Source organism: Aotus nancymaae, unplaced genomic scaffold, assembly GCF_030222135.1.
Source record: "Aotus nancymaae isolate 86718 unplaced genomic scaffold, 86718_ANA_hifiasm-v0.15.2.pri h1tg000008l, whole genome shotgun sequence".
NCBI lineage: Eukaryota > Metazoa > Chordata > Mammalia > Primates > Aotidae > Aotus > Aotus nancymaae.
Genome location: NW_026988419.1, coordinates 30821652 through 30849001, shown reverse-complemented (window position 1 = coordinate 30849001; position 27350 = coordinate 30821652). Strand labels below are relative to the sequence as shown.

The 27350-nt window shown below is 39.0% G+C and overlaps 1 protein-coding gene across 1 annotated transcript in view; it reads left to right on the top strand.

Moving 5' to 3' along the window:
* Positions 1–27350, top strand: part of FAM117B (family with sequence similarity 117 member B) — a 142652-nt gene that overhangs the window by 54598 nt on the left and 60704 nt on the right. Inside the window, exon 2 of the mRNA XM_064373155.1 lies at positions 5030–5181. Within this exon, the coding sequence (XP_064229225.1) occupies positions 5030–5181 (152 nt within the window). The remainder of the gene's footprint in view (positions 1–5029; positions 5182–27350) is intronic.

The window sequence follows — 27350 nt, the reverse complement described above, 5'->3', positions numbered from 1 at the left end:
GGCCGTATAAGGTCTTTGCTGTGTGTACTTAATTCTGCCTTTTTAGTACAAAAGCAGCCACAGACAACCTGTAAATGAATGATCATATTTGTGTTCCAATAAAACTTTACTTATGGACACTAAAGTTTAAATTTGATATAATTTTTATGTATTACAAAATATTTTAATTTTTTTTCACCCAACCATTAAAAAATGTACAACCCATTTTTAGATTGCTGGCTATACAAAAAACAGATGTAAGAGAGATTTGGCCTGTAGCCTGTAGTTTTCCCAACCCCAGATATAAACCGTAAAAATTGCCAAAATCTATTATAGGTATTTTTGTATTTTTAAGCATTATATTTCAGAAAATTAATAACTTGTTTTAGAAGTGTTTCCATTGTTTTAATACCTTTTCTCTGACAGTGTAACTCCTTATAAAAATTCAAACATAGAAATGCCTAAATTAGAAATTAAAATACCAATTCTGTCCCCCAAAAGCTTAGGTGCATACTTTTTCCAGATTTAAAAAATAAATATATTAACACTGGCCAGGCATGGTGGCTCACACCTGTAATCCCAGCACTTTGGGAGACTGAGGTGGGCAGGTCACTTGAGATCAGGAGTTCGAGACCAGCCTGGCCAACATGGTGAAATCCTGTCTCTACTAAACATACAAAAATTAGCTGGGCATGGTGGTGGGTGCCTGTAGTCCCAGCTACTCAGGGGGCTGAGGTAGGAGAATCGCCTGAATTTGGGAGGCGGAGGTTGCAGTGAGCTGAGATTGCCCCACTGCACTGCAGCCTGGGTGACAGAGTGAGACTCTATTTCAAAAAAAAAAAAAAAAAAAAAAACTTTTATGTACATCTAATTACTTTTTAAAACAAAATATGAGATTATACCTTTTGTAAACATGTGAGGACTTGTCTTTTTTCACTGATTTTATCATGAACTGACTCTTTAGACCAGGACATGTGTATCTATATGCTTATTCTTTGAATGGCCTATTATATTACATTATATGACTCTGCCATAATGTATCCAATCATCTTCTCATTTTGGACATTTTGTTGTTTCTGGTTTTCTGCAGTTCATTTTTATGTGCTTTTTTTGTAAATAAAATTTTAAGCTTTATCATTAATTCTAAAATATTTTTTTTTAGTGCCACTTTGATTTGGGGGCTCAGTCTTAAAGGAATGTGTACATTGAATATAACATTAATGTAGTCCATTTATTTAGGAGAACACATTTCCTTTTTTTTACTGGCAACTATGGAGTAAGGGTAGTTAGAATTATTCTAACACAAATTATACATAGATTTATTTTCCAATTATTAAATCATATGTGAGATGTTGACTAGTATTTAAGTCTTTTTTTTTTTTTTTTTTTAAGAGAAAGAGAGAGAGAATAGGAAGGAGGAAAAAGGAAGAGAAAGAGAGAGAGAGAATGGGGAGGAGGGAGAAGGAAAAGAAAGAGGGAGAGAGAATGGGAGTATTGCTTTCTTGCCCAGGCTAGAATGCAATTTAATAATGGGTATTGAAAACCTCTTTTATACTGATAATTATACTTAACGATGTAGTCAGGAAGGAATAAGGGAAGAAGATATCAAACAAACAGCCAACCAATATTTAATTTAAACCTATGAAATGCTATGCGATTACTGAGGAGTGATTTACTTCCAATTATGTAGTCACTTTTGGAATAGGTGTGAGGTGGTAATGTATGTTTTGTGTATTTGAAGTGGAGAGTTCTATAAATGTTTATTAAGTTTACTTGTTCCGGGTCTGAGTTCAAGTTCTGAATATCCTTGTTAATTTTCTATCTCGTTGATCTATAGAATCGTTAGCTCTTCTTGTTGCATTGATCCTTTTGCCATTATGTAATGTCATTCCTCGCCTCTTTTGATCTTTGTTGCTTTAAAGTCTACTTTATCAGAGGCGAGAATTGCATCTCCTGCTTTTTGTTTATTAGTTTATTTTTACTCTCTGTTTGATTGGTAAATCTTCCTCCTTCTCTCTGAGTCTTTGTGTATTGTTGCATGTAAGATGGGCCCGGATGCAGCATACCGATGGGTTTTGGCTTTTTATCCAATTAAAATATATATAAGTTTAATACCGGCGTTTAATGCTAGCTGGCTGTTTTGCCCATTAGTTGATGTAAATTTTTTATTGTGTTAAAGTTCTTTGCTTTTTGATATATTTTTGGAAAGGCTGATATTGGTTGTTCCTTTATATGTATAGTGCTTCTTTCAGAAGCTCTTGTAAAGCAGGCCTGGTGGTGGTGAACTCTCTAAGTACTTGTTTGTTCGCAAAAGATTTAATTTTTCCTTCGCTCATAAAGCTTAGTTTGGCTGGATAGGAAATTCTGGGTTGAAAGTTCTTTTCTTTAAGGATGTTAAATATTGGTCCCCACTCTTTTCTGGCTTGTAGGGTTTCTGCTGAGAGATCTGCTGTAAGTCTGATAGGTTTCCCTTTATGGGTAACCTGACCTTTCTCTCTGGCTGCCCTTAGTATTTTCTCCTTCATTTCAACCCTAATAAATCTGGCAATTATGTGCCTTGGGGTTGGTCTTCTTGAAGAATATCTTTGTGGTGTTCTCTGTATTACCTGGAGTTGAATATTACCCTGCCTTGCCAGGTTGGGAAAATTTTCCTGAATGATATCCTGAAGAGTATTTTCCAACTTGGATTCATTCTCTTCATCACATTCAGGTACACCTATCAAACGTAAATTAGGTCTTTTCACATAGTCCCATATTTCCTGGAGACTTTGCTCATTCCTTTTCATCCTTTTTTCTGCATTCTTGTCTTCTCGTTTCATTTCACTGAGCTGGTCCTCGACTTCTGATATCCTTCCTTCTGCTTGATCAATTCGACTGTTTAAACTTGTGCGTGCTTCGCGAAGTTCTCGTGTTGTGTTTTTCAGCTCCATCAATTCACTTATATTCTTCTCTAAATTGTCCATTCTCGTTAACATTTCGTCAAACCTTTTTTCAAGGTTCTTAGTTTCTTTGCATTGGGTTAGAACAAGTTCTTTTAATTCACATAAGTTTCTTATCACCCACGTTTTGAAACCTGCTGCTGTTGTTGGAACACACGTGTAATCTATTAAGCCTTGTTCCGTTACTGATGAGGAATTGCAATCCCCTGTAGAGGGAGAGGCATTCTGATTTTGAGTATTCTCTACCTTTTTACGCTGGTTTCTTCCCTTCATTATATATTTGTCCGTCTGTCGTCTTTATAATTACCGACTTTCTAACTGGGTCTCTGACGTCCAACTTGTTGATTCCCTGCGCCGAAATCTGAGCAATCCACTGAGCCGGCCAAAACAGCGGTGTTAAGATTGATGGTGCTTTTCTGCCCGGGAATCTCCGGACTCTGCACCAAGAACTGGCGTGTTAAGGCACCAGCAAAACCGCCACGCCGGCCACAAGAGTCGCCCTGGCGACCCGTGGAGCTCCTCCACTGGGAATCTCCTGGTCCGTGAGCAACTAATATTCGTCTGAAAGTGTGGCGTCCTCTCGTTCTTTGCGCTTTCACTGGGAGGTACGTGCCCGAGCTGCTAATCATCAGCCATCTTGGATCTCTCTTAAGTCTTATTTTTATGCATCAAAACTTGGCCTGCATTATTGAAGAAGTTAAGCTTTTATAAATGAAAAATGTTAATCAAATTAGCTATTGTATTATTAACTAGAAATCTAATGTTTACAATGTTTTGATTTTCTGATATAGTAAAAGCTATTTCCTATACAGTGAAAACAGATGTTATTGCAATATCCACTTTTTAAATGTCTTTCCTCACATTACTTATTGCATATTGTTTATTGCAACTATATCATTTTACTATTATAATTTACATTGGATATCTTATAATTACTATATTGGCAAATACCCACTTTGTTTGCTTAGAAATGAAAGCTACCCGTTACAAAGCTGGTGGTTGGTTTTTGTAGTTGATTTGATTTATGCATCCCCTAGGATACTCTCTAATGCAAGGGATCAGTTAGCAAGGTGTTAATTTGTCTTAATCTTTTGAACTGGTACTAAATTATCTTGAAGCAGATGTGTTATTACTCCATCCTCTGTGAATATTGAGGAATAAGATGATCACTAAATGCCAGTATTACTTTTAAATGTTATCAAATAACATTGTCACTAATTTTTTAGTGATATTTAGTGAGAGATTGTCACTGATTTATATTTTCCCATGATGGTTACCACCTGTCTAATTTTTATTATGTCCTTGCATTTCCCTGAAACCTATCAAACATGGGTTTAATTTATAAACAAAAAGGAGATCCAAATAAGAATATGTTGGATATGAGGGATACATTGATTCTATAGAAAATTCCTGGGCCGAATCCCTAGAGACTTTGATTTTGTAGGCCTAGGGTGGGTCAACTGTTTTCACTTAGTATAATTCTCTGGAGAGTCATGCAAATTATTGTGTGTATTCAGTAGCTTGTTCCTTTTTGTTTCTTTTTATATATAGTATTCCTTCCTTGTCCATGGTTTTTTTTTTTATGGTTTCAGTTACTTGTAGTCAACCTTGGTCTGAAAAGATTAAGTGGAAAATTTCAAGAAATAAGCAATTTATATGTTATAAATTCGCGCCATTCTGAGTAGGGTGATGAAATATCTTGCTGTCTCTCTTCCCCTACTAGGAACATGAATCATCCCTTTGTCTAACCTGTGCACATTGCCTATGCTCCTTACCTGCTAGTCACTTTGGAGCCCTCCCAGTCATTGGATTGACTGTCATGGTTTTGCAGTGCTGATGTTTGAGGAACTCTCATTTTACTTAATGGCCCCAAAGCCCAAGAATAGTGATGCTGGCTTATTGTTATAATTGTTCTATTTTATTATTAGTTATCGTTGTTAATTTCATACTGTTCCTAACTTACAAGTTAAACTTTATCATAGATACGTACATATAAGAAAAAACTGTATATAAAATTGTGTTAAATCTGCCTTACTGGGAGTCTTGGAACTTAGTTTCTGCTTTGTTTCTTTCCTATTTTATTAAAACAAGCATTTTTGTCTTAAATCTAGGTGACAAAACACGACAGCCTTCTTCAAGCCCCTCCAGTATTATCCGACGGACTTCCTCCCTGGATACTCTTGCTGCGCCGTATCTTGCTGGGCACTGGCCTCGGGATAGTCACGGGCAAGCTGCCCCTTGCATGAGGGACAAAGCTACACAGGTAGGCTTATTATAGTTCTTGTCCTGAAGTGTTTTTCTCAGAAGCCACTTCTAATATTGTTCATTCTGTTTTGAGTAGAACAAACATTAGTGTATATTAGAATTAACTTGAGAAACTTAACAAAAAGAGCAGATTCCAAGCCTAACCTCAAGGTATTCTATAGTAGGTCTTGGTTGGGACCTGGGAATGTGCATTTTAGTTAGCACAGTAATTCTGATTCATACAGATATTTATGGACATACTTTTTCCCCAATTATTGTTTATAAGTTAGTTTGCAATAGGGGTGTCCAATCTTTGTCTTCCCTGGGCCACATTGGAAGACGAAGAATTGTATTGGGACACATATGAAATACACTAACACTAATGATAGCTAATGAGCTTTAAAAAAATTGCAAAAAATTTATAATGCTTTAAGAAAGTTTATGAATTTGTGTTGGGCTGCATTCAAAACCATCCTGGGCCTCATGAGGCCCTTGGGCTGAAGGTTGGACAAGCTTGGTTTACAACATTATAATATATTTAATGTATGGAATTTGGTCTTTTGTAACAGCAAAGATTACTGAACATCTAACCTTATGTTTTTCTGCCAAAAAACCTTCGTGTGTTGGGTAATGGGTACTTTATTACTTTGCTGATAGATTCTAAAAATGTAAATATCCTGACAAAGGGATTCTGGAAGCAAAGCTTTATACTTCTAGGTTTGTAAAATTGTTTAATATAAAGGGATCTTAAAAAATCATTCAGGGCCAGATAGGGTGGCTCATGCCTATAGTCCCAGCACTTTGGGAGGCCGAGATGGGTGGATGGCTTGAGCCCAGGAGTTCAAAACCAGCCTGGGCAACATGGCGAAACCTCATTTCTGTAAAAAATACAAAAATTAGCCAGGCATGCTGGTGCACATCTGTAGTACCAGCTGCTTGGGAGGCTGAGGCAGGAGAATCACTTGAGCCTGGGAGGTCGAGCCTGCAGTGAGCGGTGATCATACCACAGCACACCAACCTGGGTGATAGAGTGAGAACCTGTCTCAAAAAAAGAAAAAGAAAAAAAAAAGGAGAAGAAATCATTCAGATCTACCCCTTAGTTTTACAGATGAAGAAGCTGAGGTCTGAGATCATACAGCCAGTTAAAGACTGCATCTTAGTTTGGTATAATTTCTTTCATAGTACTTACCACAATTAATTAAATATTTGTGTAATTTATTTATGGCTTCTTACATTCACTAGACGGTAAGCTCCGCAAAGATAGGGATTGTGTCTGACTTGTCTATTGCTGGCTAATTTTTTGTGTTTTTAGTAGAGACGAGGTCTTGCCATGTTGGCCATGCTGATCTCTAACTCCTGACCTCAAGTGATCTGCCCGTCTCAGCCTCCCAAAGTGCTGGGATTACAGGCATGAACCAAGTTGTTGGTCCCGAGTGAAAATTTGTTAAACAACCAAGTAAACATACTTTTCTGTGGTGGTTTTGGATTTGTATATTGGTTTCCAAAATTCCAGGTATTCTTAGTAGGCTCAGTTTGTTTTCTGTTGGTAATCTTGAAACAGAGTCCAACTATTAGGGCAGGAGATTAGGATTTGGATTACCTTGGTGTTTATACTTCAGTGCCAACTACAGAAACGAAAATGTAGACTCAGTGCTCATCAAAAGTAATTAATATTTTCTGAAATTGACTTTTTTTTTTTCCGGGAATGGAGTCTTGCTCTGTCGCCGAGACTGGAGTGCAGTGGTGTGATCTTGGCTCACTGTAACCTCCACCTCCTGGGTACAAGCAATTCTGCCTCAGCCTCCCAAGTATCTGGGACTACAGGCACACGCCACCATGCCTGGCTAATTTTTGTATTTTGAGTAGTGATGGGGTTTCACCTTATTGGTCAGGCCGGTCTCGAACTTCTGACTTCAGATGATCTGCCTGCCTCAGCCTCACGAAGTGCTGGGATTACAGGCATGAACCACCGTGCCCAGCCTGAAATTGACTTTTTTAACCAAAGAGTTCTCTGAAACTCTGCAGTTATTCACAATCTGTAACTTAGCTGAGCTTAGGGCATGTAGTATGGAAAATGAATATAGTGTCTACTTGCTTTCTGCTTCATCCACTTGTCACACTTAAATTTGTAGAAAGTTTATTTCTTTGAACATTTCTACAGCACCCTTTATTTCCACTGCAGTTTTAGGTTCAGTGGGCTCATTTTGTCATATTAGTAAGAGTATGCTATCATACAAGCCATTGGGAGCTCCTTGATCTGTGGAAGCAGTTCAGTAAACCTTTTCTGCAAATTGCTATGACCTACATCCACCTATATTGAATTTAAAATATAAACCCTATAATCTCTGCCTTTTTCTAAATGTCCCCCAAATTGGGAATGTTAAGGCTACAAATAAGAAAATTTACAGCCGGACATGGTGGCTTACACCTGTAATCCCAGTACTTTGGGAGGCTGAGGCGGGTGGATCACCTCAGGTCAGGAGTTTGAGACCAGCCTGACCAATAGGGTGAAACCCCGTCTCTACTAAAAATACAAAATACAGCTACCCGAGAGGCTGAGGCAGGAGAATTGCTTGAACCTGGGAGGTGGAAGTTGCAGTGCACCAAGATTGTGCCACTGCACTCTAGCCTGGGCGATGGAGCAAGACTCTGTCTCAAAAAAAAGTACAGCCTCCTGTACTCGTTAATACTTTTAGCATTCTCCAGGCTTTTATTCAAGTTTAATTTTGCATGAGGGCTTTATTAAAACTCTATGTATCTCCCCTTCCTTCTCCTCAAGTCACATAATATCAGTACCTTGTGCTGGTCATTGTTGGGAGCTTTTAGATGAGAGATCTTTCCAGGGGTAGAAGGATTAGTATGGAATTGGTTGTAATTCTTTTTGGGGAAGGGGTTTATTGTCCCTTTGGCTTAAAGCTAAATGCTGCTCATGGAATGAATGATCTTTCTCTAGTTTTAGAACTAATTTCCATGAGACAATGACAGAAATCCTACCTATCTGGTAAGATTGGCTTGTCTCAGGGTGGGAAGTGGGAGGGTGGGGCAAAGAAATGATTAGACCAGAGGATTTAGGATGCCTCCTTCTAAGAACTGGAATTTTTCATTCCCCATTATGAACTGAGCTCTATAACATGGAGCTTTGATAAAAATGGGCTACACTGAGGGCAGAACTAGTGATGGGAGTATGCATAGCTTTAATTTGGATGATTAGTTCTTAATAGCGTTGAGTGGCACAACCTTGTAAATATGAAAGTACAACTTGTATTTATCGCGAATGTGCTGCTGGCTGAACTTTGGGTTCATTTGGGGTCAAAGCCAGTTTTTCTTTTAAAATTGAATTCATTCTGATGCTTGACCCCTATGCCCCCAACCTTGTTCAGTGGAGCCCAACTTCTAGTCATTTTTTGGCATCCCAACTAACAATAAAGAGTAGGCTATAAGGGAAGATGGTCAGTATTTTATGTGATAAAAGCCACAGTCATTTTTTCTTTGCACTTTGGATGCTGAAATTTTCCCATGGAACATAGCCATATCTGGATAGATGTGAGCTTTTTTTTTCTGTTAAAATGATTCTTAATGTCTGTAAAAATGATTTCCTTCTATAGAATGTTTGACTTCATATTGACAGTTGTCTATAAAACACCTATTTGGGATAATATTTGGAAAAAAGTAAATAGCTCTTGAAAAATGAAAAAAGAAAAGAAAAGAAAATTTGTAATTATCATACTGTTAATCTTATTTGTACAGCTCATGTGTAGAATATCCTAAAGGGTAATACAGTGATAACTGGGCAGTCCAGCCTTTGAGTTACATAGTGGGCTCTCATCTTTGGCAAATGAATTTAGCACTAACACAATTAATCAAAAACTCTCAAATTCTTTATTGGCAGATACTGGTTTTCCCTAACTGTATGCTAGTTAAGTCAACTTTTAAAAATTGAAGTAAAATATGTAAAACATAAGATTTGCCGGTTTGACTATTTAAAAATACGTGCCTATGTCATTTTATTGCACTTTATTGGGCTTTGCAGGTATTGTGTTTTTTTGCAAATTGAAGGTTTGTGGCAACTCTGCATTGAGCAAGTCTGTCGGTGCCATTTTCCAAAAATGTGCTCACTTCGTGTTTCTCCCCCATTTTGCCAGTTCTTGCAGTATTTCAACCATTTTCATTATTATTTTATCTGTTATGGTAATCTGTGCTCAGTGATCATTGATGTTACTGTTGTTTTGAGGGGCCATGAAACACGCCCATATAAGATGGAGAACTTAATTGATGAATGTTGTGTGTATTCTGACTGCTGTTCCCCTGAGTCTCTACCTCTCCTTGGGCCTCTCTGTTTTCTCAGACACAACAGTATTGAAATTAGACAAATCATTAACCTTACAATGGCTTCTAAGGTTGGTTAAGTGAAGTGACAAGTTGCATGTCTATTTAAATAAAAAGCTAGACATGATTAAGCTTAGAAAGCAAGGCATATCAAAAGCTGAGATAGACCAAAAGCTAGGCCTCTTATACCAAACAGCTAGTCAAGTTGTGAATGCAAAGGAAAAGTTTTTGAAGGAAATTAAAAGTACTACCTGAATGAATACATAAGGAAGTGGAACAGCTTTATTGCCAATATGGAAAAAAGTTTTAGTCATCTAGATAGAAGCTCACACCAGCCACAACATTCCATTAAGCCAAAGCCTGGAGTAAGACCTTAATTCTTCTCAGTTCTTAGGAAGGCTGAGATAGGCAAGGAAGCTACAGAAGAAAAGTTTAAAGGAAAGAAGCTATCTGCATAACAGAAAAGTGAAAGGTGAAGCAGCAAGTACTGATACATAAACTGTAGTAAGTTATCCAGAAGATCTAGCTAAGATTACTGTTGAAGGTGGCTACACTAAACAATAGGTTTTTTTTTTTTTTGAGATGGGGTCTTGCTCTGTCACCCAGGCTGGAGTCCAGTGTGATGTATTCATAGCTCGCTACAGCCTTAAACTCAAAGACCCTGGGCTCAATCAGTCCTCCTACCTCAGCTTCCCAGGTAGCTGGCACTGTAGGTACATACTGACATGCTTAGCTATTTTTTTTTTAAGTTTTTGTAGAGACGGGGTCTTGCTATGTTGACCAGGCTGGTATTAAACTCCTGGCCTCAAGCTGTCCTCTCACCTTGGCCTCCAAAAATGCTGGGATCACAGGTGTGAGCCACTGCACCCAGCTAGATTTTTAATGACAAAACAGCCTTATCTTGTAAGAAGATGCCATATAGGACTTTCATAGCTAGAGAGAAGTCAGTGCCTGGCTTTAAGGGACAGACCAGCTCTCTTGTTAGGGGCAAATGCAGCTGGTGACTTTAAGTTGAAGCCAGTACTCATTTACCATTCTGAAAATCCTAAGGCTCTTAAGAACTATGTTAAATCTACTCTGTTTTTGCTTGATACATGGAACAACAAAGTCTGGATGCCAGAACATCTTTTTATAGTATGATTTACTGAATATTTTAAGCCCACCATTGAGACCTACTGTTCAGAACAAATGATTACTTTCAGAATATTACTGCTCATTGGCAATGCCCCTGGTCATCTAAGAGCTCTGATGCCAGTATACACAGAGAGGAATGTTGCTTTTATACCTCCTAACACAAAATTCATTTTGCAGCCTGTGGATCCAAGAAATAATTTTGACTTTCAAGTCTTATTATTAAGAAAATACGGCCAGGCGCAGTGGCTCAAGCCTGTGATCCCAGCACTTTGGGAGGCCGAGGCGGGTGGATCACGAGGTCAAGAGATCGAGACCATCCTGGTCAACAAGGTGAAACCCCGTCTCTACTAATACAAAAAATTAGCTGGGCATGGTGGCGTGTGCCTGTAATCCCAGCTACTCAGGAGGCTGAGGCAGGAGAATTGCCTGAACCCAGGAGGCGGAGGTTGCGGTGAGCCGAGACCGCGCCATTGCACTCCAGCCTGGGTAACGAGCGAAACTCTGTCTCAAAAAAAAAAAAAAAAAGAAAATACACTTAATGAGGCCGTTGATGCCGTAGATACTGATTCTTCTGATGGATCTGGGCAAAGTAAATGGAAAAGCTTTTGGAAAAGACTCGCCATTTTACGTGCCATTAAGAACATTTGTGCTTTGTAGGATTAGGTCAAAATATCAACATTATCAGGAGTTTGGAAGAAATTGATTCCAACCCTTATGGATGTCTTTGAGGGTTTCAAGACTTCAATGGAGGAGGTCACTGCAGATGTGGTAGAAATAGCAAGAGAATTAGAATAGAAGTAGAACCCGAAGATGGAATTGAATTGCTACAATCTCACGATAAAACTTAAGCATGGCAAATTGCTTCTTGTGGATGAGCAAAGAAAGTGGTTTCTTGAGATAGAATCTACTCCTGGTAAAGATGTGGTGAATATTGTTGAAATGACAAAAAAAGGATTTAGAATATTACATAAACTTAGGTGTTAAAGCAATAGCAGGTTTTGAGAGGGTGGACACCAATTTTGAGAGAAATTGTACTATGGGCAATATGCTACCCAAGCAGCATGGTGTGCTACAGAAAAATCTTTTGTGAAAGGACCTGAGTCCATTGATTTAGCAGAATTCATTGTTGTCTTATTTTAAGAAATTGCTGGCTGGGCGCAGTGGCTCACGCCTGTAATCCCAGCACTTTGGGAGGCCGAGGCAGGCGGATCACGAGGTCAAGAGATCAAGACCATCCTGGCCAACATGGTGAAACCCTGTCTCTACTAAAATACAAAATTAGCTGGGCATGGTGGTGCACGCCTGTAGTCCCAGCTACTTGGGAGGCTGAGGCAAGAGAATTGCTTGAACCCAGGAAGTGGAGGTTGCAGTGAGCCGAGATCACACCACTGCACTCCAGCTTGGCGTCTGGCGACAGAGCAAGACTCTGTCTCAGGAAGAAATTGCTGCAGCCACCCCAGCCTTCAGCGACCATCACCCTGATCAGTCAGCACCCATTAACATCAAGGCAGGACCATCCACTGTCAAAAAGATGGTGACTCATTAAAGGCTCAGATGATTATTAGCTTTTTTTTAGTCAATATTTTAAAATTAAGGTAGGTATATTTGTTAAGACATAATGTTATTGCACACTTTATACACTTTAGTATAGTGCAAACAACTTCTATATGCACTGGGAAACCAAAGAAATTTATGTGACTTGATTTATTGTGTTACTCCCTTTATTGCAGTGGTCTGGAACTGAACCCCCAATATCTCTTGAGGTATAACTGTATATAATTTAGAAGCATTAATTACATTCACAATGTTGTTTAACCATTGCTAACCATGCAACATCATGCCCAGCTAATTTTTTGAATTTTTAGTAGAGACAGAATCTTTCTATGTTTCCCAGGCTGGTCTAGAACTCCTGACCTCAAGAGATCCCTCACCCCGGCCTCCCAAAGTGCTGAGATTACAGGCAAGAGCCATCACACCTGACTTTAATCTCTCTTAATCGGTGAATAATATTCCATTTATCAATATACCACAGTTTGTTTATTCATGAATCTGTTGATGGATATTTGGGTTGTTGCTACCTTTTGGCTGTTATGAACAGTGCTGCAATGAACATGCAAGTATCTATATGAGTCCCTGCTTTCATTTCCTTTTGATATATACCCAGGAGTGGAATTGCTGGGTCATATGTTAATTTGATGTTTAGTTTTTAGATGAACCACCAAACTTTTCCACAGCAGCTGTATCATTTTCCATCCCCATGTATGAGGATATATAATGTATGAGGGTTCCAGTTTCTCCATATTTTCCCTAACACTTATTTTAAAAATTATAGTCATCCTAGTAGGTGTGATGTGTTATCTAATTGCTAGGATTTGTTTCCCCATATAACTAATGGCGCTGAGTATCTTTTCCTGTGCTTACTGGCCATTTGCACATCTCCTTTAGAGTTCAGACACTTTCTTTCTTTTTTTTTTTTTTTAATTACATTTTAGGTTTTGGGGTACATGTGAAAAACATGCAAGGTTGCTGCATAGGTGCATACGTGGCAGTGTGATTTGCTGCCTTCCTCCCCTTCACCTATATCTGGCATTTCTCCCCCTGCTATCCCTCCCCAACTCCCCACCCCCCCCACTGTCCCCCCCACTCCCCCCAACAGACCCCAGTGTATAGTGCTCCCCTCCCTGTGTCCATGTGTTCTCATTGTTCAACACCCTCCTATGAGTGAGAACATGCAGTGTTTGATTTTGTGTTCTTGTGTCAGTTTGCTGAGAATGATGGTTTCCAGGTTCATCCATGTCCCTACAAAGGACGCAAACTCATCGTTTTTGATGGCTGCATAATATTCCATGGTGTATATGTGCCACATTTTTCCTGTCCAGTCTATCATCGATGGGCATTTGGGTTGGTTCCAGGTCTTTACTGTTGTAAACTGTGCTGCAATGAACATTCATGTGCATGTGTCCTTATAGTAGAATGATTTATAATCCTTTGGATATATGCCCAGTAATGGGATTGCTGGGTCAAATGGAATTTCTATTTCTAGGTCCTTGAGGAATCGCCACACTGTCTTCCACAATGGTTGAACTAATTGACACTCCCACCAACAGTGTAAAAGTGTTCCTATTTCTCCACATCCTCTCCAGCATCTGTTGTCTCCAGATTTTTTAATGATCGCCATTCTAACTGGCGTGAGATGGTATCTCAATGTAGTTTTGATTTGCATTTCTCTAATGACCAGTGATGATGAGCATTTTTTCATATGTTTGTTGGCCTCATGTATGTCTTCTTTTGTAAAGTATCTGTTCATATCCTTCGCCCATTTTTGAATGGGCTTGTTTGCTTTTTTCTTGTAAATCTGTTTTAGCTCGTTGTAAATTCTGGATATCAGCCCTTTGTCAGACGGGTAGGCTGCAAAAATTTTTTCCCATTCTGTTGGTTGCCGATTCACTCTATTGACTGTTTCTTTTGCCGTGCAGAAGCTGTGGAGTTTGATTAGGTCCCATTTGTCTATTTTGGCTTTTGTTGCCATTGCTTTTGGTGTTTTGGTCACAAAGTCCTTGCCTACGCCTATGTCCTGAATGGTTTTGCCTAGGTTTCCTTCTAGTGTTTTTATGGTGTTAGGTCTTATGTTTAAGTCTTTAATCCATCTGGAGTCGATTTTAGTGTAAGATGTCAGGAAGGGGTCTAGTTTCTGCTTTCTGCATATGGCTAGCCAGTTTTCCCAACACCACTTATTGAACAGGGAATCCTTTCCCCATTGCTTGTTTTTATCAGGTTTGTCAAAGATCGGGTGGTTGTAGATATATTGTGTCGCCTCCGACGCCTCTGTTCTGTTCCATTGGTCTTTATCTCTGTTTTGGTACCAGTACCATGCTGTTTTGATTACTGTAGCCTTGTAGTAGAGTTTGATGTCCGGTAGTGTGATGCCTCCCGCTTTGTTCTTTTTGCTTAGAATTGACTTGGCTATGCGGGCTCTCTTTTGGTTCCATATGAAGTTTAAGGTGGTTTTTTCCAGTTCTGTGAAGAAGGTCATTGGTAGCTTGATGGGGATAGCGTTGAATCTGTAAATTACTTTGGGCAGTATGGCCATTTTCACGATAATAATTCTTCATAACCATGAACATGGATCAGACACTTTCTTAACATCTCTGTGCCTCTGTTTCCTTTTTGTAAAATAGGAGAACTATAGTACCAATTTTTTGAGGTTATTTTGAGGATTAAACAAGGAAAACATAAAACTCTAGAGAACAGTATCTAGCACCTAGTAAGCATTCAATAAATGTTCTCTATTAAATTAAAAATTAAAGTGATTACCTTTAATTATTGTCGGATTTGAACAAGGATGGAATGTAGGTTTCATCTCCTAAGTAATTTGTTCAGTTGCTCTCACCTTTCTGGAGCATCCTGTTGAAAAGATTCAGGATAAAGATTGCTGAGACTGATAAGCGATTTCTGCCTTTAGTGAGGGGTCTGTGACACTTCTATCAGTTTTTTGCCAGTCTAGACAGTGCTGCAGCACAGCATGTTGGAAATAATTTATCTTAGGTTGTAGGTGGGTGCTTTTCAGAAAGTTGCTATAGACTTTTGGCAAATATTATCATGTCACTATTCTGAACCCTGGTTTCTTGATTTATTTATTAAAAAAAATTTTTTTTGGAGACAGAGTCTCACCCAGGCTGGAGTGCAGTGGCGCAATCTCAGCTCACTGCAGCCTCTGTCTCCTGGGTTCAAGCGATTCTCCTGCCTCAGCCTCCTGAGTAGCTGGGATTACAGGTGCCCACCACCCATGCCCACCTAATTTTTGTATTTTTGGTAGAGACAGAGTTTTTATGTTAGCTGGGCTAGTCTCGAACTCCTGACCTCAAGGGATCTGCCCATCTCGGCCTCCCAATATTCTGGGTGTGAGCCAGCATGCCCGGCCTGATTTTGAAATAATTATTTATTATTCTCAGGCCTTTCCAGCTCCTGGGGGAAGATTGGAAATGTCAGAAGGAGGTTCTGGAAAATACAGAGAAATACAGCATTTAAAAAATTAAGAGGGCCAGGGCGGTGGCTCACACCTGTAATCCCAGCACTTTGAGAGCCTGAGGCAGGTGGATCACCTGAGGTAGGGAGTTTGAGACTAGCCTGACCAAATTAGCCAAGCGTGGTGGCTCATGCCTGTAATCCCAGGTACTCGGAAGGCAGAGGCAGGAGAATCTCTTGACGGAGGTTGTGATGAGCCGAGATCGTGCCATTGCACTCTAGCCTGGGCAACAGAAGCGAAACTCCCTCTCAAAAAAAAAAAAAGGTAAGAACATGGAAACAGGTTTTGAAAGATGTTAATCTCTCCCCTGTCCCATACTGAAGGACTGTGTTAACTTCTCTTCCCGGGTCCACAAAGGGCGTGGTTTCAAAGGCAAGAACTTCCCAGCACCATACCATACCTCTATTCCCCCACCCAATCCGATCCCCTCCCAGGACAGCATGGAAGCGCTTGTGTGCTCCCTCCTGTTTTTTTTTGGTCTCTCTCTCTTCCTAATAAATTGCTTTCTGCAAAACTCTTTGGGTCCAATATTTACTTAAACAAGCCCGCCACATGTCCAGGGCCTCTTTGCGCATTCCTGGGGCAGGGGAGGCCAAAAACCTGGGACACCTTGTTACAATACCCCACCTCATCATTTGCTTTGATCATGAGAATTAGCGAATGATTAAGGTTTTAGTGTACATGATTATTTATCATCATAATTACTGGACAAAAAGGTATTATCATTCTTTTTTCTGTCTCTTTGGCAGTCATTCCTTACTCTGTGTATGTTCAAGTAGCCTGAGAGCCTTCTAGCTTAGTGTTCCAGCATGTCAATGGGCCTAAGTTCCTATAAGACCGATTTGCTATTTGTACTTTAGAGTTTGTACAGAGCTGCAGTGTCACCAGCCTCTACCCCCACACCGCCTCCATGTTCTTTTAAAGATTCTGGTCTGATCCTTTGCTAGTTTGCCTTCCAAAAACGTTAGACTAATTTATATTTCCAGCGTTAGTTACCTGTGTGGCAATTGTATTAATTTAGTTTAAACTACCTGATTTTCAGAGTGCCTTTTGTATTTGCTGACTATGCCAGTTTAGGGAGAGAAGCTGTAATGTGTATGTGTGGTTGCATTATTTGAGATTCTGTAGTCTCAGAAGGTATTTTCTTTCCAACTTCCTTAACCTAGGCTTATTTACCTTATAGGTGGTTTATCTGAGTATGTAACTTTTTGTGACCAGGTGATTGATGTCTGATTTTCTTTCCTATTTCTTTCTTATTTAAAAAAAATTTTTTAAGAGACAAGGTCTCACTGTGTTGTCCAGGCTAGAGTGCAGTGGCTATTCACAGGCGTAATCACCATGTACTACAGCCTCAAACTCCTTGGCTCAAGGGATCCTCCTGCCTCAGCCTCCTGAGTAGTTGGGACTACAGTCTCATGCCACCACACACCTCTTTCTCTTTCCTCTTTTTTCAGTTTGGTTTCTTTATGGCGTAAACCAGTCATCTTTTGCTTTGAAAAATCTTAGATTATTCGACCCTCTCTGTTTCTGAGGGTATTTTTTTTTTAATCCTCAAAGGTTGATTTTGATTAATATTTTGTGAAAATGTTTGTTTTTTTCTAAAAAGATCTTAGTTTCAGAATATTTTATGGAAGTATTTTATTTTTACATTTTATAGGCTGACATTTGTTATTTATGGAAAAGTTGTGAGTTTTCCAATTTATGGAAAAGATCTGAATTCAGAAATGTTGTAAGATCTGTGATTAAAACAATAAAAGTTGAATATTTGGTAAACTAGAGATTAATGTTGAATTACTGAAGGTAGCTGTTCATAAATCTACAAACTTGTTTACAAGTTGTCTTCTTTGAATTGAAAGACTAATCTGTGTTTTAGAGTAAAAATATCACCACTTTACATGTTTGGTAGATCTAAGCAATACTATAAAAGTATATTTTAATGTTATGAAATTGAAGAGGTAAAACAACTTTTAAAAAAATTACTTTTTGAGTAACATTTGCTGTTTTGAATAAAACCTTGGTCTACTGGTTAAAATTAGAATGTAACAGGAGTAGAAGAAAATGTGTAACATTAGGAGTAAAAGAAATGTTAAAAATCTCTTTTTGGGGCCTAAATTCAGTGATTTCAGTGTAAGTTCTGTTGTTGGCCTGTCAGTAGCTTTGCCTTCCTTGAGGTAAGCCTAGAAGTCTGAGGCTACTCCAAGTCCTACTTGGAGTGGTGTTCCTGCACTTTGTTTTTTCACGTTACATTAAATTTCTCTAAGCCAGTGACACCATACATTGGTTTTTTTTGTTGTTGTTTTTGTTGTTGTTAGGGTCTTGCTTGTTGCCAGCCAGCGTGGAGTGCCATGATTGTGGCTCACTGCAGCCTTGACCTACCATGATTAAACAATCCTCCCTCCTCAGCCTCCCAAATAGTTGAGACTACAGGTGCATGCCACCACGCCTGGCTATTTTTTTGTAGAGACGGAGGTCTTATTATGTTTCCCAGGCTGGTCTTGAACTCCTGTACTCAAGCCATCCTCCTGCCTCAGCCTCCCAAAGTGTTGGGATTATAGGTGTGGGCCACTGGGCCCAGCCCATTAAATAGACTGGGCAAATCTAGCAGGTGAAGGGTTATATTTTCGAATCCTTTAAAACAAATAGTTTCATGGCCAGGCACGGTGACTCATGCCTATAATCCCAGCACTTTGGAAGGCTGAGGTGGTCTTGAGCTCAGGAGTTTGCGACCAGCCTGGCCAACATGGTGAAACCCCCATCTCTACCAAAAATACCGAAAATTAACCAGGCGTGGTGGTGTGCGCACCTGCAGTCCCAGCTATTCAGGAGGCTGAGACATGAGAATCACTTGAATCTGGGAGGCAGAGGTCGCAGTGAGCCAAAATCATGCCACTGCACTCCAGCCTGGGCAACAGAAAGAGACTCTGTCTCAAAAGTCAATCAGTTAATCAATCAGTCAATAAAATAAACAGTTTATTTTATTGACTTATTATTATTTTTTGAGACCGAGTCTTGCCCTGTCGCCCAGGTTGGAGTGCAGTGGTGTGATTTTAGCTCACTGCAGCCACTGCCTCTTGGGTTCAAGCGATATTTTGCCTCAGCCTCCCAAGTAGCTGGGATTACAGGAATATACCAGGATGCTTAGCTAATTTTTTGCCTTTTTGGTAGAGATGGGGCTTCACCGTGTTGGCCAGGCTGGTCTCAAACTCCTGACCGCACATGATCCACCCGCCTTGGCCTTCCAAAGTACTGGGATTACAGGTGTAAGCCACCATGCTCAGCCTAATTTTTTATTTTATTGTCATAAGAGATCTACTCTCAACAAAATTTTATGTGTACAATACAGTATAAATACAGCAGGTATGATATTATACAGCAGAGCTCTACAACTTATTCTTTTGCTTAACTAAAACTTTATATCCATTGATTGGTAACTCTTTCTCCATCTCTCCAGTCCCTGGCAACCACCATTCCATTTCTGATTCTATGATTTGACTGTTTTAGATTCCTCATATAAGTCTAATCATGCATTATTTGTCTTCTTGTGACTGGCTTATTTCATTTAGTGGGATGTCCTCATGGTTTATCCATATTATCATATATTGCAGAATTTCTTTCTTTTCTTTTCTTTTTTTAAGACTCAATGCTCTAATAATATTCCATTGTATGTATGTATCACAGTTTCTTTATCCATTCATCTGCCAATGGATATTTAGGTTGTTTCTACATCTTCGCTGTTGTGAATAGTGCTGCAGTGAACATATGTGAGTGCAGATACCTTTTTGAAATACTGATTTCAGTTCTTTTGGAATTGCTAGAGCATGTGGTTTTTCCATTTTTAATTATTTGTTTTGTTTTGTTTTGTTTTTAGAGAAACGGTCTTGCTCTGTTGCATAGGCTGAAATGCAGTGGCATGATCATAGCTCATTGCAGCCTTGAACTCCTAAGCTCAAGTGATCCTCCTGCCTTAGCCTCCCAAATAGCTGGACTCTAGGCATGTGCCACTACACCTGAATAGTTTTTAAAACATTTTAGAGATGGAGTGTCACTTTGTTGCACAGGCTGATCTTCAACTCTTGGCCTCAAGCAATCCTTCCACCTCAACCTCTTGAGTTACTGAGATTATTGGTATGAGCCTTTAGGCTTGGCCAATTTCTAATTTTTTGAGTGACCTTTATACTGTTTTCCACAGAAGCTGTACTGTTTTGCATTCCCAACAACAGTGTACAAAGGTTCCACTTTCTCTACATGCTTACCAACACTTGTCTTTTTGATAATAGCCATCCTGACAGGCACGAGATAATATTTCATTGTAGTTCTGATTTATCTTTCCCTGATTAATAATGTTGACCATTTTCTTATATACCTCTTGGCCATTTGCATGTCTTCTTTGGAAAAATGTCTGTTCAAGCCCTTAGCCCATTTTTGAATTATTAGTTTTATTGCCATTGAGTTGTATGAGTTTCTTACATATTTTGGAGATTTGCCTGTTATCAGATATATAATTTGCAAATATTTTCATTTTTCAGGTTGCTTTTTTACTCTGTTGATTGATTGTTTTCTTTGGTATGTATAAGCTTTTTAGTTTTTGCTTTTTTAAAAATTTATGCATTTGATGTCATAGCCATGAAATCATTATCAAGACCAGTATCATGAAGCTTGTCCCCTGTGTTTATTTCTAGGAGTTTTACAATTCGTGTCTTATATTCAAGTCTTGAATCCATTTTAAGTTGATTTTTGTATGGGCTAAGAGTCCAGATTCTTTTGCATGTGGATATTCAGTTTCCCCAGCACCAATTGTTGAAGAGACTGTCCTTCCCCTGTTGGCACCCTCATTGATGATCGGTTGAGTGTAAATGTGTGGATTTATTTCTGGGCTGTCTGTACTGTACCATCGATATATGTCTTATCTTTATTCCAGTATATTGTTTTTATTACTGTATCTTAGTAATATGTTTTGAAATCAAGAAGTATGATGCCTCTAGCTTTGTTCTTTCTCAAGATTTATTTGGCTATTCATGGTCTTTTGTAGGTTGACATGAGTTTTAGAATTATTACCTATTTCTATAAAAATGCCATTGGGATTTTGATAGGGATTGCATTGAATTTGTAGATGACTTTAGGTAGTGTGGACGTTGTAACAGTATTAAAAGTCTTCCAGTCTCTGAACATGAAATGCCTATTTGCTTGTCGTCTTTAATCAGTGTGTTTCAGTTTTCTGTACACAAGTCTTTCACCTTCTTAGTTATGCTTATTCTTAGTTATGTTATTTTTGGTGCTGTTGTAAATGAGATTGCTTTCTCAATTTTCTTAAATTTTTTGTTCTTATTTTTAATTTTTATGGGTACATAGTAGGTGTATATATTTATGGGGTAGCTGAGATATTTTGATACAGGCATATAATGCATAATCATCATAGTAAATGAGATATCCATCACCTCAAGCATTTGTAATTTCTTTGTGTTACAAATATTCCAATGATATTATTTTACTTACTTTTAAATGTATAATAAATTATTGTTGGCTGGAGTCACCTTTGTTGTGGTATCAAATACTAGATCTTAGTCTATCTAACTATATTCTTTTGTACCCATTAACCATGGGTTGCCTGCTACTAACTTTCTTCTTTTTTGATGTACGCACTTTTAACTATAAAATTCCCTCTTAGTACTGCTTTCACTGTATCCCATAGGTTTTGGTGTTTTGTGTTTCCATTATTATTAAGACGGAATTTTGCTCTGTTGCCCAGGCTGGAGTGCAATGGCATGATGTCGGCTCACTGCAACCACCGTCTCCCAGGTTCAAGCAATTCTCTTGCCTCAGTCTCCCAAGTAGCTGGGATTACAGGCACATGCCACCACACCCAACTAATTTTTTTGTTTTTTTGTAGAAATGGGGTTTCACCATGTTGGCCAGGCTGGTCTTTAACTCCTGACTTCAAGTGATCTGCCCACCTCAGCCTCCCAGAGTGCTGGAATTACAGGCATGAGCCAGTGCACCCAGCCCTCCACTGTCATTTATTGTTGGAAATTGTTAAATTTCCTTCTTAATTTCTTCATTGACCCATTGGTCATTCAGGAGCATATTGTTTAATTTTCATGGTTTTTAAATATTTTCCAAAATTCCTTGTTATTGTTACCTAGTTTTATTTCATTGTGGTCAGTGAAGATGCTTGATATTATTTCACATTTTTCGGAATGTGTTAAGACTTTTTTTTTGTGACTTAACATATGGTCTGTCATTGAGAATGATGATCCATGTGCTGAGGAAAAGACTGTGTATTCTATAGCCATTAGATGAAATGTTTTGTAAATATCTATTAGGTCCATTTGGTTTATACTACAGATTGAATCTGATTTTTTGTTGTTGATTTTATGTATAGATGATCTGTTCAACACTGAAAGTGGGGTGTTGAGGTCTCCAGCTGTTATTCTATTGGGTCTATCTCTCTATTTAGATCTAATAATATTTGCTTTATATATGTGTGTGCACCATTGTTGGGTGCATATATATTTACAATTGTTATATCTTGTTGAATTGTCTCCTTTATCATTATGTATTGACCTTCTTTGTCTCTTCTTTTTGTCTTGAAATTTATTTTGTCTAAGTATAGCTACTCTGCTCTTTTTTGGTTTCCGTTTGCATAGAATATCTTTTTCCATCCCTTGTTTTTTTTTTCAGTTGATATGTTTCTTCATAGATGGAATGTGTTTTTTTGTAGACAACAGATCATTGGGTCTTGTTTTTATTCATTCAGTCACTCTGAGTGTTTTGATTGGAGAGTTTAGTCCATTTTCATTCAATGTTACTATTTATGAGTGAAGACTTTACTCCTGCCATTTTGTTATTTGTTTCCTGGTTGTTTTGTGGTCTTCTCTTACTTCCTTCCTTCCAGTCTTCTTTTTAGTGAAGGTAATTTTCTCTGGTGGTATGATTTATTTTCTTCCTTTTCATTTTTAGTGTATCTGTTGTATGTTTTTTGATTTGAGGTTACCACAAGGCTTGAAAATACTCTTATAACCCATTTTTTTAGGCTGATAACAACACTGTTTGCAAACAAACAAGCAAAAAGAAAACTAATAAAAACTCTACACCTTAACTTCCTTTCTCTGCTTTAGACTTTTTGTTTCTATTTATTTCTTATTTTACTATGTCTTGAAAAATTCTTGTAGTTATTATTTTTAGTTGGTTCATTGTTTAGTCTTTCTACCTAAGAATAATTTGCACACCACAGTTCCAGTGTTACAATATTCTGTCGTTTTCTGGGTTCTTACTATTACCAGTGACTTTTGTACCTTCAGATGATTTCTTATTGCTCATTAATATCTGTTTCTTTCTGATTGAAGTACTCTTTAGTATTTCTTGTAAACTAAGTCTGGTGTTGATGAAATACCCCCTGGCTTTTGTTTGTCTGGGAAAGTCTTTATTTCTCCTTCATATTTGAAGAATACTTTTGCCAGATATACCATTCTATGGTAAAAGCTTTTACCTTCAGCACTTTAACTATGTTATGCCACTCTCTCCTGGCCTGTAGTTTCCACTGAAAAGTCTGTTGCCACGTGTGCTAGAGTTCCATTACATGTTATTTATGCCTTTTCTCTTGCTGCTTTTAGGATTCTTTATCCTTTACTTTTTGGGAGATTTATTAAGTGCCTTGAGGTAGTCTTCTTATGGGTAAATCTGCTTGGTGTTGTATAGACTTCTTATACTTGGATATCCATATCTTTCTTTAGAGTTGATAAATTCTCTGTTATTATCTGATTGAATAAACTCTACCCCCATCTCTTTCTTTACCTCCCCTTTAAGGCCAATAACTCTTCAATTTGCCCTTCCAAGGCTATTTTCTAGATCCTATAGGCATGCTATATTGTTTTCTTTTTCTTTTGTCTCTTCTGACTGTGCTTTCAAATAAACCATCTTCAAGCTCACTAATTCTTTCCTGTGCTTGATCAGTTCTACTACTAAAAGACTCTAATGCATTCTTAAGTATGTCAGTTGCATTTTTCAACTCCAGAATTTCTGCTTGATTCTTTTTAATTATTTCAATCTCTTTGTTAAATTTATCTGACAGAACTCTGAATTCCTTCTCTGTGTTATCTGGAATTTCTGTGAGCTTCCTCAAAACAGCTATTTTGAATTTTCTATCTTAAAGTCACATATCTGTTTCTCTAGGATTGGTCTCTGGTTCATTTGGTGAAGTCATGCTTTCGTGGATGGTCTTGATGGTTATGGATGCTAGTCTGTGTCTGGGTATTAAAGAGTTAGATATTTCTTGTAGATCTTTGTAGTCCAGGCTTGTTTGTACCTGTCCTTCTTGGGAAAGCTTTCCAGATACTTGAAAAGACTGGGTGTTGACTGGGTGCAGTGGCTTAAACATGAAACTAGCACTTTGAAAGGTTGAGGAGGGCAGATTGCTTCAGCTTAGGAGTTTGAGACCAGCCTGGATAACATGATGAAAACCAATCTCTACAAAACAAACAAACTATCCAGGTGTGGTAGAATACGCCTATAATCTCAGCTACTTGGGAGGCTGAGGTGGGAGGATTGCTCAAGCCCAGGAAGTTGAGGCTGCAGTGAGCCGAGATGGTGCCATTTGTACTCCAGCCTGGGTGACAGAATGAGATCCTGTCTTAAAAACAAAACAAAACAAAACATAGCTGTTGTAATCGAAGCTGTGTCTTTATTAGGGTACACCCCAAGCTCAGTAATGTTGTGATATTCTCGCAGAGTTGTAGATAAACTGCCTTGACAATCGGTTAAGATCCAGAAGAATTATCTGGATTACAAGGCAGAGACCCTTGTTCTGTTCTCTTTCTCCCAAACAGTGTTTTTCTCTGTTCTGAGCCACCTGGAGCTGGGGGAGGAGTGACACAAGCACTCCTGAGACTACTGCCACTGACTGCACTGGGTCAGACCTGAAGCCAGCACAGCTTTGGGTCTCACCCAAGGCCTGCTGTAACCACTATCTGACTAGTACTTATGGTTGCTCAAGGCTGTGGGGCTCTGCAGTTAGCAGGTGGTGAAATCAGCTAGGTATGTGTCCTTTCCTTCCTGGTGGTAAGTTTCCCCAGGCCCTGGGCATGTCCAGAGGTGGTGTAGGGAGCCAGGGACTAGAGTCAAAAACCTTAGAAGTCTGCCTGGTGGTCTGTTGTACTGCAGCTGAGCTGGCACTCAGACCACAAGATGCAGTCCTTCCCACTCTTCCCTCCCCTTTCCACAGGCAGAGGAGCCTCACCTTGTAGCCATCACTACCACAGACCCACAAGTAGTACTGCCAGGGCACTGCCAGTGTTCTCTTAAGTCCCAAAGGCTTGTGGTTAATGCTGCCTGGCATGGACCTCACCTTTTAGGGCAGTGGTTTCCCCTCTGGCCCAGGGCAGGTCCAGAAATGCCATCTAAGAGCCAAGGCCTGGAACGGAGGACCCCAACAGCCTGCTTGGTGTTCTACCCCACTGTGGCCAAGCTAGTACCTAAGGTGCAAGACAAAGTTCCCTTTATTTTACTTTTTCCTCTGCTTCTCTCAAGCAGGGGTATTCCCATAGCTACCATAGCTGGGAACATGCTGAGTCTCACCTGAAGCTAGCAAGTCTCAGAGTCTTATCCAAGGTCCACACTGCCCAGCCATGACTGCTGGTTTCTCAGGGCCCACAGACTGTTTAGTCAGCAGGTGATGGGTACTGCTGGTACTGGTTCCTTTCCTTCAAGGGAGCAAATTCCCTTCTGGCCTGTGGTATATCTAGAAATGTCCTCCAGGAGATAAGGCCTAGAAAGGGGGCCTCATGACTCTGGTGTCCTATCCTCTTTTGGCTGAGCTGGTATCCAAGATGCAAGACAAAGAATATATGTCTTTTGGAGCTGTGAACTGCGTAGCCTGCGGTTGGGTGGCACCAGCACTCCTTTGGTCGTCCCTGCTCATATGTCAGTAGGTCATGTGTCCCCCAAGTCCACTGGCTCTGAGCCCAGTTCAACATTAGCATTTGCTTAAGAGTTGCAGTCTCCATGGCCTACACTGACTTTCAAGTTTATTTGAGGCTGTAGAGCTCTTTAGTCTGCAATGATGTGGCTTGGTGAAATTCAAATTTTGGCCATGGGGTTGGGAATTCCCCTCTGGCTAAGGCTGATTTAAGTACTCCCTCCGTGGGTGGGTGTCAGCTAAGTGCAGCCTGATTTTGCTTTCTGCAGTGATGGCAGCACTGAGTTCAGTGCATTACCTCACATATGCTGTGCTCTCCCTCTCCCAAGTGCATACCACACAGCTTGCTGCAGTGGCAAGGGGGTGGGGGTGGTGAATGGGGCATCGGCTATTCAAACCTGTCTTTCCTACCTTCTTCCAGTGCCTCTTTTAGTCACATGAAGTTAAAACCAGGTACTGTGTGTGCTCACCTGATTTTTGGTTCTTATGAAGGTGCTTTTTTGTGTATAGATAGTTGTTAAATTGGTGTCCTTCTGGGAGGAACAATAAGTACAGTCTTCTATTCTGCCATTTTGTTCTCTAAATTCCAGTACCTTTTTTCCTAATTTCATTTTTAGATATTTGTTAATGTTTGGAAGCACATCTGACTTTTTTGTTGTTGATTTTGTATCCTGCAGCTTTACAGAATTTGTTAGTTTTAACTGTTTTGTGGAGTTTCAGTGTTTTCTATAATAACATAATGTTGTGTCCAAATGGGACAGTTTTAATTCTTGTTTTTCCAATTTGAAGGCTATTTATGTAGCCTGATTGTCCTGGCTAAGACTTCTAGTACTATGTTGAATAGAAGTTACAAGAGTGGGTAATCCTTGCCTTGTTCCTGATCCTAGAGAAAAAGCCTTCAGTTTCTCATCATTGGATATGGTGTTCACTGTGGGCTTCTCCTTTATGAACTTTATTTTATTAGAATAACAAATCATGAATAACTTTTCTGTTATTCATGATTTGTTTTTAATCATGAAAGGGAATGAATTTTGTAAGATGCTTTTTCTGCATCTATTGAAATGATCATATGTATTCTTTATTTTGTTAATGTGGTTTATTCTATCATTGATTTTTGTTGAATCATCTATGTTTTGTTTTTTTTTTTTAGAATTTTGATTGTAAATGTTTTAATGGAAATACACAATTGTTCACTTTCTCAAACAGCAATAAAGGGGTTTGTAACAATCACTGAGAATACAGAATTTTGCCATGAGGATGCAGCATAATCTACTGCAAAGCTGATCTGCCAATAACACATAGCTTCAAGAATATCAGAAATCAACACAAACAAGTATTGACAGGTGTTACAGATATGCAAAATATCCTTCAATGCAACAAATTTTTAAGAAATCAGCCAGCCTATGTTAACAGATGTTTTAATTAAAGTTTCCATCTTGGGCTCGGTGACATAGTATTAACTCACTGAGTCTCCTTTCCCCCAAGAATGTTGAGAATGACAGAACAGAGAGAGTTATCACTCCTTAAATTCTTTTATGCAAGTGTTACTCCAACACTTATTTTACTTGGTTTACTTGGAATATATGAGGGGAAACTGATGTTTTTTACAGTGGCCAACCGTATGTCTTAAATTTTCAGTTCTCCTTTTTGTGAGTTTCCTACCAGAAATCCTTGTTAAAGGATCAGCAGGTGTTCACCCCAAAGTTCTTGCTGTTCTCAGTGTCCTACTGCAGATGGGTTTAAAAAGCCAACTGAACAGCAGCAGAATAAAAAGTGTTTTTGAGGTCTGTTC